The 16,054-nt window shown below is 33.2% G+C and overlaps 2 protein-coding genes across 2 annotated transcripts; both read right to left on the bottom strand.

Annotated features, from left to right (window-relative positions):
- Window positions 1–1,110: 1,110 nt before the first annotated feature.
- On the bottom strand, window positions 1,111–2,879 carry LOC131621719 (ubiquinone biosynthesis protein COQ4 homolog, mitochondrial-like). The gene is made up of 3 exons (XM_058892760.1): window positions 2,744–2,879; window positions 2,397–2,598; window positions 1,111–2,269 (listed from the first exon to the last, which is right to left on the bottom strand). The coding sequence occupies exons 2-3, from the start codon at window positions 2,577–2,579 to the stop codon at window positions 1,778–1,780; spliced, it is 675 nt and encodes a 224-aa protein (XP_058748743.1). The 5' UTR covers window positions 2,580–2,598; window positions 2,744–2,879; the 3' UTR covers window positions 1,111–1,777.
- A 3,064-nt stretch (window positions 2,880–5,943) lies between these two features.
- LOC131621716 (pre-mRNA-splicing factor ATP-dependent RNA helicase DEAH10-like) lies at window positions 5,944–13,972 on the bottom strand. The gene is made up of 12 exons (XM_058892758.1): window positions 13,574–13,972; window positions 13,415–13,461; window positions 13,236–13,316; window positions 12,597–12,813; window positions 12,025–12,367; window positions 11,533–11,736; window positions 10,438–10,598; window positions 8,726–8,911; window positions 7,111–7,342; window positions 6,640–6,839; window positions 6,413–6,547; window positions 5,944–6,327 (listed from the first exon to the last, which is right to left on the bottom strand). The coding sequence occupies exons 1-12, from the start codon at window positions 13,675–13,677 to the stop codon at window positions 6,144–6,146; spliced, it is 2,094 nt and encodes a 697-aa protein (XP_058748741.1). The 5' UTR covers window positions 13,678–13,972; the 3' UTR covers window positions 5,944–6,143.
- Between the last annotated feature and the right edge of the window lie 2,082 nt (window positions 13,973–16,054).

Below are 16,054 nucleotides of genomic sequence, written 5' to 3'. Positions count from 1 at the left end.
TTGATTCACCCTATTAACGAGAGGTTAGTCAAATCCTATCAATTGCAGGAGCTTACAATCTGCCAAAGCCAACCAATATTGACCTTGAGCAAAGCACAGTTTAGAAAATTATTTGGACTTTAAGCTGTTCGGAGCGTATTAGAGCCTTCATATGGTTGGTCAAGCATGAAGGTCTTGTGACAAATTTGCGTCCCCACAAGATGCAAATTAGCGAACCTTTTTGCCCAGAGTGTTCCATTGAGAGTGAAAGTGTTCTTCATGCTATGAGAGAACGCATAGATGCTAAACAAATTTGACCATCTCTTGTTAGAGTAGCATGCTGGAATTTATTTTTTGATGCATGTTTACAAGATTGGATTCACCTAAGCTTATGTAACAATGTGGGCAAAGGGAAGATGGAAGATTGGAAAGCATTGTGGGCAGCAATCTGTCACTCACTATGGTATTGGCGCAATAAGTAGATTCATGATGACGCATTTGTGATGCCATTCAACAGGGAGATGGATATTCGTAACAGGGTCAGCTTCTACTATACTAGTCTAAAACTGCAAAATAATGTCAGCATTAGTAGCAAGGTCCTTGCTCATATGAGGTGGGAGCCGCCATGTGAAGATATGATCGTAATCAACGTTGATGGAGTTTTTAAGATCAATAGTAGAGCTAGATGTGGAAGGCTGATTCGTGATACTAGAGGCATATGGCTTAAAGGATTCTCTAAAAATATTGGTTGTTGCAAATAGTCTTAGTCTTAGCAACGATCAATGTTCATAATTGAATACCATTAAACTTGTTTGGATTACATAATTTTTTTTATTAAATATCACGATATTACATTTTTTATTATACAGAATCTTAGTAAAATCTTGACCAAATACACCCCTTAAATCTCTGCAACACCACCCCCATAAGGCTCATACCTTAACTTGTTTTCATTTAGTACTGAAGACAGACCCACACTTTAGCTACACTTGAAAGGATCATATATTGGCTTAAATAATTTTCCTAACCAATTGAAGTTGAGGATAAATTCAGAAAATAATACACTTTTTCAGCCATAGTATGTAGACCAGATAATACAAAAATCAAATTACAGTAGAATAAAAAGAAATATTAACACAAACAGTAGAATAAAAACAAAGACAAGCATGGAAGAAAACAATTACAGATACCAAGACTATACAAATCATCAGAAGAAAATGATCAAAAATAGTAAATAAATAAAAAGGACAATATAGTGGGAAAAAAAACTGTTTTTAATGTTGATTCGGGAAAATAGTTCTGCTACCGAGCTACTATGCCCAATACGACTCGACTTATTTTCACCAGCAGTCTTCATCTCCGGCAACAAAGTAAACTCCCATTGATTATGTTCCTTCCATATCTGATGAGAGGCTCTGATTTCGTAAACATGGTACTGCAGAGCTTTGGTAAAAACCAGATGGAGCAGAGTAATAATTATTGATCAACACCATAAACTTTCTACTTCAAAATTGTAAACCTTAAACAAAATAGTATTCCGAATTTCTAGTGTAATATGATTGTTTAAAAACTGGACCGGTTTTCCTTTTGGAAGGAACACTATAGCAATGGATGATTATAAAACCAAACCTATGTTCATGATTCTATTTAATTTAATTGACTGATATAAAAGTCATTGATAAAATCCAACCTATACAAAACTGACTAAATATCAGGAGACCGCTGTTGCATTGGACATTATTAAGAAAATTGATCGCGCACTGAATAAGTACAACTCATCAGCTCGGAAAGCATTCAGTCAAGGAACAGCAGGGACCGGAACAATTCCCAGTTTTCTGCGAACATCTTCTAAATCTTCATGAAAATGCTGCTCATAATACACACACATTAGATCATTGCATTGTGTTCCGGCACGAAGAGCCCATGGGAAGTAGTGCTGAAAAAACAGTTTTCTCTGTTTATCACTGAATCTTGCTGTGCCCCCTACAACAGACATCATGCACATAGGAAGATACATCTGTTGAAACTCGATTACTTTCAGCGCTGACTCCCCAATCAAGTTAGTAGGAAGGTCAAAAAGGGTATGCCAGAAGTCATGAACCTCACGAGCTCGCATTGCAACGTAGGCCAGCTCATCTGTATCCATGAACCGCACAGGAGGTCGATCGTCTGGTGAAAAGTTCCTGGATCCCATAAATCTAGCATAGGCAGCACCAAATGTATTTTCTGGCAGGTCCCAAGCATGTCCTACATTTGCCGATACAACACGAGGGCGCTCCAACAGTACTGCCTGTTAAACAATATTATATAAGAAAAAGCACTCAACATTTAACCTCAACAACAAGAACAAGAAGATGGTATCACAACATAATGAGCAATGAAAATAGCGAAAGAGGTAATGAGAAATGATTACCGACCCTTCCTTCAGGGGAAGATTTCATCCTTTGAAGAACCCTTTCAAAGGCAGGTTTTCCAGTTGTTTCACCAAGAGCAGCTATCAAATCAGCTCTACGTGGATTCAAAAGCGCTCCGACGGCCGAACCAAATGCCACCGCTGCTTGCTGCCATGTTTTCAGCTTGATTCTACCGCCGTCCACCATTCCAATTTTTTTGTTAAATCTAAAACATAGCAAAATACATTAATATCCATTTTGATTTGATTCGCGAATTCGGATTTCCAGCGCAACCATAACAAGAACAAGTGAATTGAATGAAAAAGCAAGCAAATCGAGCCAAAATACAATAAACATGAATGAATGAATACCTGGAGATGGAGAAGACGCGCTAGGGTTCGTGTTTTGGCTTTGGATTCGAATCAACTACAAGTAGCGACGGTGTTTCTGAATGTTTTGGCAGCAAAATTCTTTTTGATAAATCTCTTTTTCCCATTCTCATCAAATAAATCAAATTAAAATTGATGTAACTAATCAATTGAATAATTTGATTCTTAAATTATTAAAATTAATTAAAAGTATTTAAATTGTAATTTTATTTGATTTCTTAAAATATAGTATATCTTAAAAAATTAAATTAAATAATAATTAAATTTTTTTAATTGATTTCAATTATTAAAAAGCTTAATTATTGATAGTTTATAGATTAGATTGACCTTTTATTATTAAAATAAATAAATAAATCTATATTTCCCCCTTTAATTCAAATTTAAGTTTCACTTTTATTTTTTGAACATTTTATTTCATTTTAATTTCTTAATTTAAAATCAAAAACACTTAATTATCCTAAGTAATTTATGTTACATATCTCAATCCTTCAAGTCACAAATATATATATATATATATATATATATATATATATATATATATATATATATATATATATATATATATATATATATATATATATATATTTGAAAGTTTTAAATTAAAAGTGATTTTAAAGATTTAAAATTAGTTTTGACATGTTGAATTCCTTAATAGTAAATTTGTTTGTTTCACTCTTACATAAATATATTTGAATAGAATCATTTTAGACTTACCAAAACAAGGAATTTAGATTCCTCCTCTTTTAAATTAAAATCAATTTATTTAAAATTAAATTTTGTTATCGCATATCTAAATACACATTTTATCTCTTAAGTTATAAACTATAGTGTATGTTTAATTTCACTTTTTTAAGGAAACAAAAGTGGTTCTAGAGTGTAAAATTTATTTTTATATGTTTGATTGAATTTTTCTAATGTTAAATTGATTTTTAGCTTAAATTAATTATTTTTTAATTTTATAATTGACTTTATATTTAAATTTATTGTTCAAATCACTTTTAAATAAATTTATCTAAATATTAATAACTCGAATCTAATGTTACAAAATAGATTATGGTTTCTGCAGAGTAATTCTCTGCTCATAGATTGTGGAAAACTTTGTTATTCACTTGCAACTGCAAATTCTGTGAATACAACCTTTTGATTTGATTTCAAAATAATGAGTGTTACTCCCTATTTATAGATTTAGCTTAGCTTGCTCCTTAAGTCAAAACCCAAAATTATAAAAGTCCAAAATACCTATTTTAGAACTAAATCAAATCAAATCTATTTTAAATCTAAATTAAATCTATCTAGATCTAAAACAAATATGTGTGTAACAAACTGTTTCCACACTCTAAATCATATCTAATCTTTTCGACACAAGGAATTACAATTTAACACACCACCTAATTTATTGTGTCTAAGCTATCTATGTTCATCATAGCTCTTAATCTTCTGAACACTTTGACTTGCATTCCATTCGTCATGATATCTGCAATCTGATTCTCACTTCTGCAGTGTTCCAATTTCATCTTTCCTTTAGCTACCTGCTTTTGAAGATAATGGAACCTCATTTCAATGTGCTTGCTTTGACCATGTGTTATCGGGTTCATGTTTGCCAGACCAACAACCAACCTGATTGTTTCGATCTTGGCAAAAGGTGTAAATACTTCATCGAAGTCGATTCCTTCCTTCTAAAGAAATCCTTTCACCACAAGCCTTGCCTTGTGTCGAGTCACTTCCCCTTGGGATTACACTTCACCTTGTATACCCACTTGACATCAATTACCTTTTTTCCTTGAGGTAATTTGACAAGTGACCAAGTATTGTTGTCTTCGATGGATTTTACTTCCTCATTCATAGCTTTCACTTCACCCACTTTGATTTTTTTAATGCCTCAATTGCATTGACAAGTTCGACATCTGTGTAGAAAGTGTACTGTGCTAACTCACCTTTATCATTGACCACATCATCTGATGTAATCACACAATCTTGCAACCTTGCAGGCATGTGTCTTATTCTCTGAGGTCTGATTGTACTTGGTTGATCTCTAACCTCCTCTTGTCGAACTTCTCTTTCGACTTGAGTTTCTAGTTCTTCGAGTAAAATTCCCACTGAATCTTGCAACCTTGCAGGCACGTGTCTTGTTCTCTGAGATCTGATTGTACTTGTTTGTGTTGTTTTCTAGTACTTATTTCTTGTTGTGTATACTAGTTAATTTAATGTTTATTTTTCACATTAGGTATGGTGCATCCCGATGTCATTCTCAAGTCTAATGTATCTCAAGTTGTTTCACCTCTCATAACTAAGGCGGCAGATGTTCGGTAATATTTGAATTATGTTTAGAAAAATCCTTAATGTATTGCTTATGTTATGTTATCAACATTTGAATTATGATATTATGAGTTTGTGAATTTGATGTATTTTTAGTCGGTTTTTTCTGCTTTCTACGTATCAATATACCGAAAATACACTTTCGGGTGCGTCCCAAAGAATTTCTAAAATAGAGAGTAGAATTTCTTCTTAATTCTCAATTTGTACTAAAGGTCCTGATACCCAACTTAGACTCATGAGTACCAAAGAATTTATCATATTAGTTTACAATTGCATCTCCACCGTCAACCAGAGAAGAATTGAAAGGGGTGTCAATGTTCAATATATAAGATGATCTACTAATTTAGTAGGTTCTAGAAATAGAAATACATTTTCAAATACTTTTTGAAATATATTTTCAGAATAAATTTATTCTTAGAATTGAGAAGTGATTTAAAAATGAATGAATTATGGGTTTTTTTTCATCCGAAGATGCATCCCGGAATTTGAAAGTATTTTTAAAATTTCACGAGTGCACTAGAAAACCAAAGGTGCATTAAGAAATTATCTAATGGTTTTGAGAAGAAAAAAAACTTTCATTCTCTGTACTGTATATAGAGATTTTAAGACATATAAACATGATTTTTTTTTTTTTTAACGATGTATCTAAATCTATAAATAAAGAATGTCACTATTTTTAAAGAATTTTAAAAGTGTAATGCTCCCATTGCGCTTCATATGTATCACACCCTAACAAAAAATATACAAACAAAATATCTCCCGTATTTTATATAATCTAAAAATATTCACAGAAATAAGAACTTCATTGTTACCAACCGGAGCCTAATTGGTTGGCTAAAATATATTTTTTAATGTCAAACACTGAATTGGTGAGTAATAATAGTTAAGATGATTTTTCTTACATTCAGATCAATAATAGAAGATTACATGAAATTATGGATGCAAAATCAAATTTGCTCATAATATACATATACAAAACCACCCAACAGGGTCAAGACCAAAAATAACAATATATCACAATAACAATAATCTTAATTACCTGTTTCCTATTAGCCCCATCAAGAACTTAATTCTGCATGGCATAAAACTTAGGAGCCAGTTCAGTTAACCAGAGGTGGTCAACTCTGGTTAAATTGCGAACATACTTGTTAGTAGTTTGGATCAGTTCGTTAAATATAATGCACTCTGGTTTTTTCCGGAACAATACAGAAGAAGGGTGGATCTGCACCACTTCACCACTTGCCAAAGCCCTGTTGTAAGGGTTCCAATTAGCGGTCATAATACCGATAAAAAATTTGAAACAAAATGATATTTTAATCGGCCAAATTTGTATACCTGTAGGTTCCATCTGGCTGCTTCACAGCTGCATTGAGGAAAAAGGAAGCAACAAGGCATCTGCGAAATTGAAGCATATCATCTCCACAAGAAGCAAGTTTCAGACCCATTTGTTGAGCATGTCCTTTTATCTGCCTGAAAAGGGAATTTCAGAAATGAGAATAAATCAAATGTCGATCTCATATTTCATAGATACTTTGAAATATAGTTTAAGCACAATAAACAACCTATGAATGTCACGAGCATGTCTAAGAGAACGGCTATTGATAAAATTTTCTTTGCACCATTTTCGTAAAACTTTTTCGCTTTTTGCTTTATTCGTGTCCAATGTTCTCTTCTGCAATAATTCAATAGCTGCTCTATACACATTAATCAAAGTAATATGGTCTCCCTCTGGACTTGCGAAGCATTTAGTGGCAGCTCTTACCTGGTCATAATAAATTGGAGAAGCACAATAAGTTAGTATGGAGAAGAAAGACAAGTTGATGTAAAATAAAGACTAGAATCTTCCAATGGCCATTACCAATCACATGTATTTAAACCATCCATAAAATGTTTGCAAATATTGTTAAATGGTCAATATAGCAAAGAAGAGGCATAGTACATAATCATTGATTCATGTTTGCATTTACATTTCACCATAACACCTAATTAGAATATGACAGGAATGAATTAAAATAAGAATTCACTCTTCAAACCTCTTCATACTGGTCACGCGGAGTATAAAATATTGATTCCACAGAAAGCATTGCAACAGTTATCAACATTTCTTCCAAGCAGTCATACTCACTAGCTAAAATAAGAGCTTTGGAATAAATAGGATCCAAGGGTAGTCGAGCCATTTGCCATCCAACTGGATCAGATAGTTGACAGTCATCTGTTAAAGCACCTAATAAAAATAGCTGCTCCAGTGATTTTACAATAGCTGTCCTGTTAGAACACGTGAAAGGTACAATGCATGAGATAGCTCAGAATTATAGAAGTTTCAAATATTTGAACTCAATACTGACTGATGCAAAGGAATAGACTCTCAAATGCTTTACACAACAGTAAGTGGAACGGAAGTGTTTATTAACTCAGGTACTCTTATAAAGAGCAGTTAAATGCATGTCTGTATTATTTTCTTATTATATTTCCAAATTATGACCTGGGTAGAGCCATCCAATTCCAAACAAAACGTAGTTAATCTAGTACAGGAACTTTATTGGTTGCTCATTCTCTCCCTAATGTCTTGCATCCTTCAATTTCTTGACACTTGCAGAAGGCTGCTTAATCAGACATACTTGCTGCAGAGATATAACTACCTATTTTCAGCATTAAAAACACCAACTACTCTATCTCAAATAGCAATTTGGAATAATAGATTATGATGCATTTTATAAATATATTTTGGTAGGATAATTCAAAGCTTTTCATTATATAACAGGACTTTTAGGAATATTTATACACTCATGAGATTTATCTTTATAGATATGTTTTAAGGTTCAATTTCATACTCCAAGCAAGATTTTATTAGGTGCTGTCTATGAATTCTTCGTAGTTACTTCATGAGTGTATAAATATTCCTAAAAGTCTTTCTGCATTAATATTATATGACATTCTTATTCTTATTGGTTTTTTGTTATTTGTCAAAATAAATGCCATGACATTCTTATTCTCTGTATATGAATACAATAGAGCCAGTCCTTAATGATTATATTTTTCAAGAGAGATAAATTGAATTGGAACACTTGATAGTAATACTCAATTGGAAATTTATTCCCAGGTTTAGAACACTTGATAGTAATATTCAATTGGAAATTTATTCCCAGGTTTAGAACACAGCACAGAAAGAAAAAAAAAAATCAAAGGTTAATGAAAGGACCTATATAGGGTTGAAGGAATCGTCTCGGTAATAATAGCATCTTCCCAAGTGAATTGTTAAAAAACTTCTAAAGATCCCTATATTTTAAATAGGTTTTATTATTTTGCAGATCCCTGTAGTTTCATGAATTTTCAAATAGCTATAGGTTCTTATAGTTAAAGCAAATTTTAAAGATCCAGAATCCCTAATGGTTAACTTTCAAATTGGTCCTTATAATTAAGCAAAAGCTAGCAGAGTCTTAATAGTATTTGGTAGTTGGCACTTATTCAAAAATCTTTAGAAACATAGAGACTGTAGAAAACTGTGTGGAAAGCTATTTAAAAGTATAGAGAAACTTTAAGAATCTAGTTTACATAGTAATTTAGCCTTAAAAATAAGCAACCACAATTTTTCCGTAAATGGGCATATGTAGGGAAGTTGCCAGGCCAATATTTTGAAAAGGTTCTCACCTTGAAGGTTTCTCAATGAAATCGAATCCTAATATGTCGTCAACACCCAAAGCCTTAAGCTGCAAAATCACGTTAGCAAGGTTGCAACGCTTAATTTCTGGCATTGTAGAGTCCTCAAGTTTCTCGAATTCATTTTCTGGATATAGACGAAAGCATTTTCCAGGTCCTTCACGCCCTGCACGTCCACTTTTACCAAAATACAGATAATCAATATGCACTTCTATTTTTGAAGAATTAAATATATTACTTTCATAGCTACTTAGCTACATATAGATAATCAATACATTACTTTCATATTACTTTCATACCAATCATTGTAACTAAAATATGATTTAAAAGATAAGATAAACATAAATTATATCAAGAAAAGCTATACTTTGAGCCCAAGCAGTTTATTTTAGTTCTAGATGTGTTTCCTGATCATATATACAAGAGACAGTATCATGGTGCAACGCGCATGCTTCCTGTAGATGGTAGATACTAATATACTATAGTTTTGGTTGGAGAGTTAATACTTAATAGAAGAAATAAATGAGAAGTTAAAATAAGGAGACATGTCTAAGAAACACAGAACTTCGGCCTAAGCAGAAGTAAAACGGAATATATGGAATGCAAATTTAGCAGGAATACCCAAATTATAACTTAAAGGTGGCGCATAGAGAACATATAATATCACAAGTCTCACGTTTTTAAGTACCTTGAGTACATTGTACAGAACATAATGACGGAAGTAGAGAGATGTCAACAAAACAATAACAGGGTGGGTGAAATGGAGGAATGGAAGTTTTGGGCATGATTTACGATAGCAAAATACCACTCGAAGAAAAGGAAAATTTAACCTCACAATGATAAAACCTGGAATTTTTAATGGGGCTAAATGTTGGGTGACAAAGAGTCAACAAGAAAATAAGCTTAGTGTCACATAATAAGAAGGTTAAAATGCATAAGTGGACACACGGCACTATGAAGGAAGGTTTACTCGGTGAAGGATAGTCCAGGGATAGTTTTCTTCTGTAGATGAATCCATCCGTTCAAATTCTCCTCATCAAAATGATAGTCCTAGGGTAGTGCAGGTAACTCCAAACACAGATGTAAATGTTGAACTTCAGATTGACAATGGAGATAAGAATCACAACAAGTACAGTGTTCTTGTTCAAAATGAGCTATGCATTCTGAGCAAGTGTTGGGGTGATGAAATTGAGGGTGATATGATTTATGAAATTGAAGACTTTCCTATCACAGCCCCAGGTAATGGCACCAATTGTGTAGTAAAGGGTGATTCTAAATTCATATCGATTAGACCAAAAAGCTCGGAAGTATCACCTAAAGTTAAATAGAAAGCATAAATTTAGATGCACTTGACTTTTTAGCACATGATAGAGAATTATGGCGCCATATGATTCATATAGCCGACCCCAACTAGTGGAATAAGGCTTTGATTATTGGTGTTATGTCTTGGCATGCATAACAAAAAAAAAAACATGTATGAGACAGAATGATGCTAGATTCACGTCTCAAAAGTCTTTTTTGTTAGGAAATTGCATTTTATTTTGAGGAAAATCAAAGGTAAACATACATCTTCGGTTAAACTGAAACAAACTTACATCATTTTCATTACATTAACTAAATCAATTCAACCAACAACTGCAGCAACAATTAACATCAAACAGAATCAAACACTAAAATGACTGAAACAGAATCCAGGACCATACCTTCTTTGCAGTGCCTGGGACTTGGATGTAGGTACTACGATCAAAGATTCCATGCCTTTTCCAGGATCATAGGAACGCGCTTTCACAAGTCCAGGATCAATTACATATTTGATTCCAGGAATCGTAATTGACGTCTCAGCAATATTAGTTGCCAATATCACCTAACAAAACAACAAAGTGTCAATGTTGAATACAATCTAAGACAAGCTCACATTAAAGACTTACTTGGTGTTATTGTTACACACTAGCTCAAATTAAATGGGGATGCCCAAGTGTTGAAAAACAGTATGGTTCCTAAAGGAGAAGTGTTGACAGTGCAATAAAACATCAAAGGTAGTATAGGCGATGGCAAACATGTCCAATTACAGATCTTTCATGACAACAGATTACACAATGCCGGTTTTAAGTAAAGGCGGATCTGGCATTTTGGGTCAGTGTGACGATACAAACAAATTATACAAATGGTACATTAGTACATCACAACCAAACTGACTCACTGATAGAAGCAGCAAAGAAAAAGACAATATTGGAAGAAAATAAATGTTATTTCTGAAAATGATATCAAAGCAGTGCTGTCCATGGCGGATGGCGGTCCGTGGTGGAGAACAAAAAGGATTTGGATCATAATGGCGAGCCCAAAAACCTCAACGTATATCCGGCATAGCGCCGCCATTGCGGAGATTTTATAACAATGTATCAAAGGATTTGGATCATAATGGCAATGCTGTTATATGTAAGACAGAATCCATTACCAATTTACCATCCATCACAAATCATGAATGGAAATAGTATAGAAGATGTCAAGAAACCTCCTAATAATAGTTATATGTATCCAAGAGGACATGTTAAGAAACCTCCTAAATGAGGCAACCAGGAACCAGCATTTACTCTGTAAAATAACAGGATCAGATGAGACAGTGCTTCGAGAGAATGAATAAAAACCAAGACGAAAAATGTCAACTGTTTTAAGTTTAAAACTACAAAAAGAATGAACAGTTAAATTAAACTTACTTTCCAGATTTTTCTATTGAATTCTATGCAAAAGTGATATAATAATTGACCAAAATATATATTACATACATAGTCACGGGATACCTTGCGAAATCCAGATGGAGCTGGTGAAAAGGCTCGCATTTGCTGCTCAGATGGAAGAGCTGCAAATATAGGCACAGGTAGAAGCTTCTGACTTCCTTCAGGTAACTTTGTAAGTCGCTCATTGATAAGCCTTTCAACAGCTTCAATCTCCTCTTGCCCGGTCAGAAATACTAGTATATCACCAGGGGCCTCGCCTAGATGAACCTATAACACATCAAAGACATGGGACTATGAGTGTCAATGATATGAATTTTATTTCTAATCTACCGCCACAATGTTATAATCTTGTGTGTGTGTGTAAGCAGAAATATGCATGAATGACTGACGCAACAGGCAAACATGGATGAAAAAATGACAGGCATGAGACATGAAACTACATGTTATAAATGCATACACGGAACACTGCCAATTAGGATCTAAAGATCTCATAAAACAAACTAAATGTTAAACCACGTTATTAAACTATTGCATGGACTGATTTAAGCCAATGACCTGGAAAATCGTTATCAAGGCAGCATCTAAATAATCTGTTTCTGGAAGACGAGTATAAAATAAATCCACAGGAAACTGTCTCCCTTGGATGTGAACAGCTTTGGCATCACCAAAGTACTCAGAGAAAGTGCGAGCATCAAGACTTGCAGACATGATGATTAGCTTCAACGGAGAACTCTTATTCCCATTATTAAGGTTCCGACCATCACCGATAGAATTTGAACGAGCAACTTGCACACGTTTTAGCAATCCCAACAAGACATCAGTGTGCACGGTTCTCTCATGTGCTTCATCAACAATTATAACAGAATACTTAGAAAGATACTGATCCAGTAATGCTTCCCTGTAAACACATGTAAAAATTGCTGTCGACTCTCACGTAAGAAAAATTGTACTAACAAAACATGACAAAAAAATAAGATATTTTAATTTGAAACTCCTCAGCTACTTGATTTAAATAAAGTAAGACAATATTCTTTGTAGTTTGACATCAAGAATGGAAGAAAAACAAGTATGGTGTTACGTCTCGATAGGAAACACTCCCATTAATCAAAGCTACAAAAAAATTGTACCTCAGAAGCAATCCATCGGTCATATATTTAATCCTTGTTGAGTTCGAAGTAGAATCATCAAATCTAACAGAGTACCCAACCTTTTGGCCCAACTCAACACCACATTCGTCAGCAACTCGTTTGGCCACAGTGACAGCAGCAACACGTCTAGGCTGAGTTATTCCAATAACTTTTCCGTCGCGACAAAATTCAGCATCAAATAAAAACTGTGGAATCTCTACAAAGTACAATGCAGTAGAGTCATAGACATAAACATTGAAATCCGCTATCTCTAAAAGCCCGTTTTCAGTTTCTTTTCCTAAAAAACTAAGATTCTGTTTGGATAAACAACTTAATTAAGCAGTTATAACATAAGTTCTTATCATGTAACATAAATTATTCATAAACAAAAGATCAAATAAAGTCAAGCAGTTCTCTTGTAAACTACCAAGTTATTTTCATAAGCTATAGGTTGAAAACAGTTTATAAACATGTCATTTAACTCATAAGTTGTTTCAATAAACTCAATAGTCTGACAGGTGATTATGCCAGTAAATAAGTTCAAATAAGTTAATCCAAACAGACCCTAAATTACATAGGATTAAAAGATATGATCATAATTCATAACCACATTGATAAAAAGGATAAGATGTAACCTACGTGTAGTTTTTCCACTTCCAGTTTCACCAACTATAATCAAAATATCGTTCTTCCGAACCTCTTCAATTAATCTCTTCTCAACTACAATAAAAACAATGCGAACATCAACATATTGTGAATGTGAAAGTAAGAACATCAACACACAACACACAAAATAAAACTAAAAACAAAGGCATTACCCGAAGCAATAGGAAGAGACTTCCTCTGTTGCGCAATCTTTTGTTTCCTGTAAGATTAACAAATTGCAATCAAACCAATAAACTAAAACCTATGATTATTTTTCTTTGATGTGTTTTGAAAAGAGAATGAAATTGTGGATGAATTAGGAGAAGTGGTACCAGGGAGAAGAATGGTTTTGCCTATTCCGATTAGCATTGGAGAATTTTCCGTTGTCGTTGCCATTAGCATTGGGATGGTGATTTCCACGAGCCCCCCAAGGCATGTTATGAGCACTTTCAAGTAACACAATCAGTTGTTTATTCGAGTTGAAAATGGAAGAACAGAGTAAGAGAGAGAGTATCTAATTAGTTTCGGTAACAGTGTGTTTGATATGACTCCGGGAGCGTCGAGCTTGTACTGTCGGAAACGGCGGGGAGGAACGGTGAGAGGAAGCGGAAGTTGGTGGCGAGGTTAGGAGTGCTTTCGAAGGTGGGAAGGATGCAGGAGACGGCGGTGCTGAGAAGTATGGAAGAAAGATGAATGGTCGCCGTTTGGAGCAGTGGACTCTGCAAGTTATGGACGAGGGTAATAGGTTAGGAATTGTTCATAAATTTATTATTATTATTATTATTATTATTATTATTATTATTATTATTTTTATTATTATTATTATTATTATTACTATTATTATTAGAGCTAAAAGGTAGTGCACTGACAGTGTAAAATAATTTTACACTGTCATCCAATAGAAAATCATAAATATGCCATGTCATTAAGTTTTTTTTTAATAAAAAAATGGTTTAATTGGATACATGGGTGGTGATTGGTTGACAGTGTAAAAATATTTTACACTGTCAGTGCATCACTCATTTTCTCTTATTATTATTATTATTATTATTATTAAAAAGACTAATTAATTAATTAGTTTTCATTTATTTAAGTTGATTATTCAATTGTTTTAAGAAAATTAAACAAAAATAAATTCATTTATTTTTTGCATTTTATGGAAATATAAGAACACTTTGCATATTAGAATCCTAACAAAAAAACGCGCGAAATTTTGTCATGAAGTTCGGCCAAGAATGCATACAATTTCAAATGCATAAAAGAATACTTTGTATGAGCGACAACAAAAAAACGCGCGAAAGAATGTTATAAACTTACTTTTGACCCGTGCAACGCACATGTTTGTTATATTTTGTTATATTATGAAAATATTTGATTAAAATTAGATTTTCAATATGTGAAGCATTTGATTAAAATTTGTGTAATTGTATATAGATTTAAATGTGTCGTATAGAAAAAACAACATAAAGATGCTTATATGATATTATCATTATTTATTTATGTCACAAATTAGAAAAAAACTTATTTGTATAAAACGTGTGATGTCAATTTAGCACAACAACTTCAATCCTCCTCTTTTGCGACTCTTAAAATTATAATATTTAATTGGCCATGTGAAAACACTTGAGACGGAATATATATACTCCAACATGCTTAAATAATTGACCTTGACTTCAATAATTGTCATTGCTAAAGGAATAGTCAATGAACATTGTATTTGCTGAAACTTGAAAGGAATTCTCCCATTGAATGGTGTTAAGGACAATCGGGAAATAATGACCTTATTCCCGATATTACTCCCTGGAATGACCTTTCCATTAAGAATATGGTTTCCCATCTTTGTAATTATCAATTAAGTTCTGTTGCACAATCCTGAAGGCGGGCAATATTTCTTAATAACATTATCGATACCATAATTTCAAACTTCAAATTTCAATATATGTTATTGAAGTCCATAAATATTAACTTTGTTCATGAATTATAAGGTGTGAATGTCATCGATTAAATTGCTATGTGTGAATTGAGTGAATATGAACTTTCATAACTCAAATATAGTTTTGCTTTCTTAAGAAATAAATCTGAAAAATAGTATTTAATCATATTAATTATTTATTAATTGTTTAAACCATAATAATGTTGTCATATTTGGACATAAATGAAACTTTCACTCTAAAACACAATGAGGGTGGAGGGATGATACACTTTTCCAACACGAAACATATTGGTATCTCATGAGAATGACATAAAATTGAGGTCTAACTGTTGAGAATCAAATGTGAGAAAGAAGTCCCACATTGGTTAGAAAAGGGACGAATTAACACTTTATAAGTGAGAGAACCTACACACATATCACCTTAAGGTTTTAGGTGAGTATGTGGTGTCTCTCTTATAAAGTGTGTCCCAAATGTAATATGCTCCCTCGTTGACCCCTCCGAGTTGCCTCCAACAGTGGTATCACGAGCCTTTGATTCGAGAAAGGGACCGACATGTTTTATGTTTTTTATGATAATAAAAATAACATATTTCGTCGGTTTTAAAGAAAAACGAGGGGAAAAACAAATTAGGACACGCTTCAAATCACATCTTTTGCAGTTTATGTTTTTATTTTGTTTATAAGTGTAAACCAAATGAACTAACCCTTCGATTTTTTGATATAATCGAGGGATCAAATAATCATATTTCACTATAAAAACACTCGTCAAACAGATTTTAACCTAATCCTTACTTATATGAAGTCTTCTCAAACTCGCACGCATCATTCTTTGGGAGGAATTGCAAGATAAAGAAAATCTTCAATGTTCTTCTATCTAAAA

This window comes from Vicia villosa, unplaced genomic scaffold (genome assembly GCF_029867415.1).
Source record: "Vicia villosa cultivar HV-30 ecotype Madison, WI unplaced genomic scaffold, Vvil1.0 ctg.000010F_1_1, whole genome shotgun sequence".
NCBI lineage: Eukaryota > Viridiplantae > Streptophyta > Magnoliopsida > Fabales > Fabaceae > Vicia > Vicia villosa.
The sequence above is the reverse complement of the archived record's forward strand: the minus strand, read 5'-3'. Positions and strand labels throughout refer to the sequence as shown.

What these genes read in the sequence shown, in the direction of transcription:
- LOC131621716 (XM_058892758.1), bottom strand. Translation starts at nt 13,677, where the DNA reads ATGCCTTGGGGGGCTCGTGGAAATCACCATCCCAATGCTAATGGCAAC. An exon ending in CGCGTGACCAGTATGAAGAG is followed by an intron (nt 6,840 to 7,110) that starts GTTTGAAGAGTG and finishes TATTATGACCAG; the next exon opens with GTAAGAGCTGCCACTAAATG. An exon ending in CATGCTCGTGACATTCATAG is followed by an intron (nt 6,548 to 6,639) that starts GTTGTTTATTGT and finishes TTCCCTTTTCAG; the next exon opens with GCAGATAAAAGGACATGCTC.
- LOC131621719 (XM_058892760.1), bottom strand. Translation starts at nt 2,579, where the DNA reads ATGGTGGACGGCGGTAGAATCAAGCTGAAAACATGGCAGCAAGCAGCG. An exon ending in AATCTTCCCCTGAAGGAAGG is followed by an intron (nt 2,270 to 2,396) that starts GTCGGTAATCAT and finishes ATTGTTTAACAG; the next exon opens with GCAGTACTGTTGGAGCGCCC.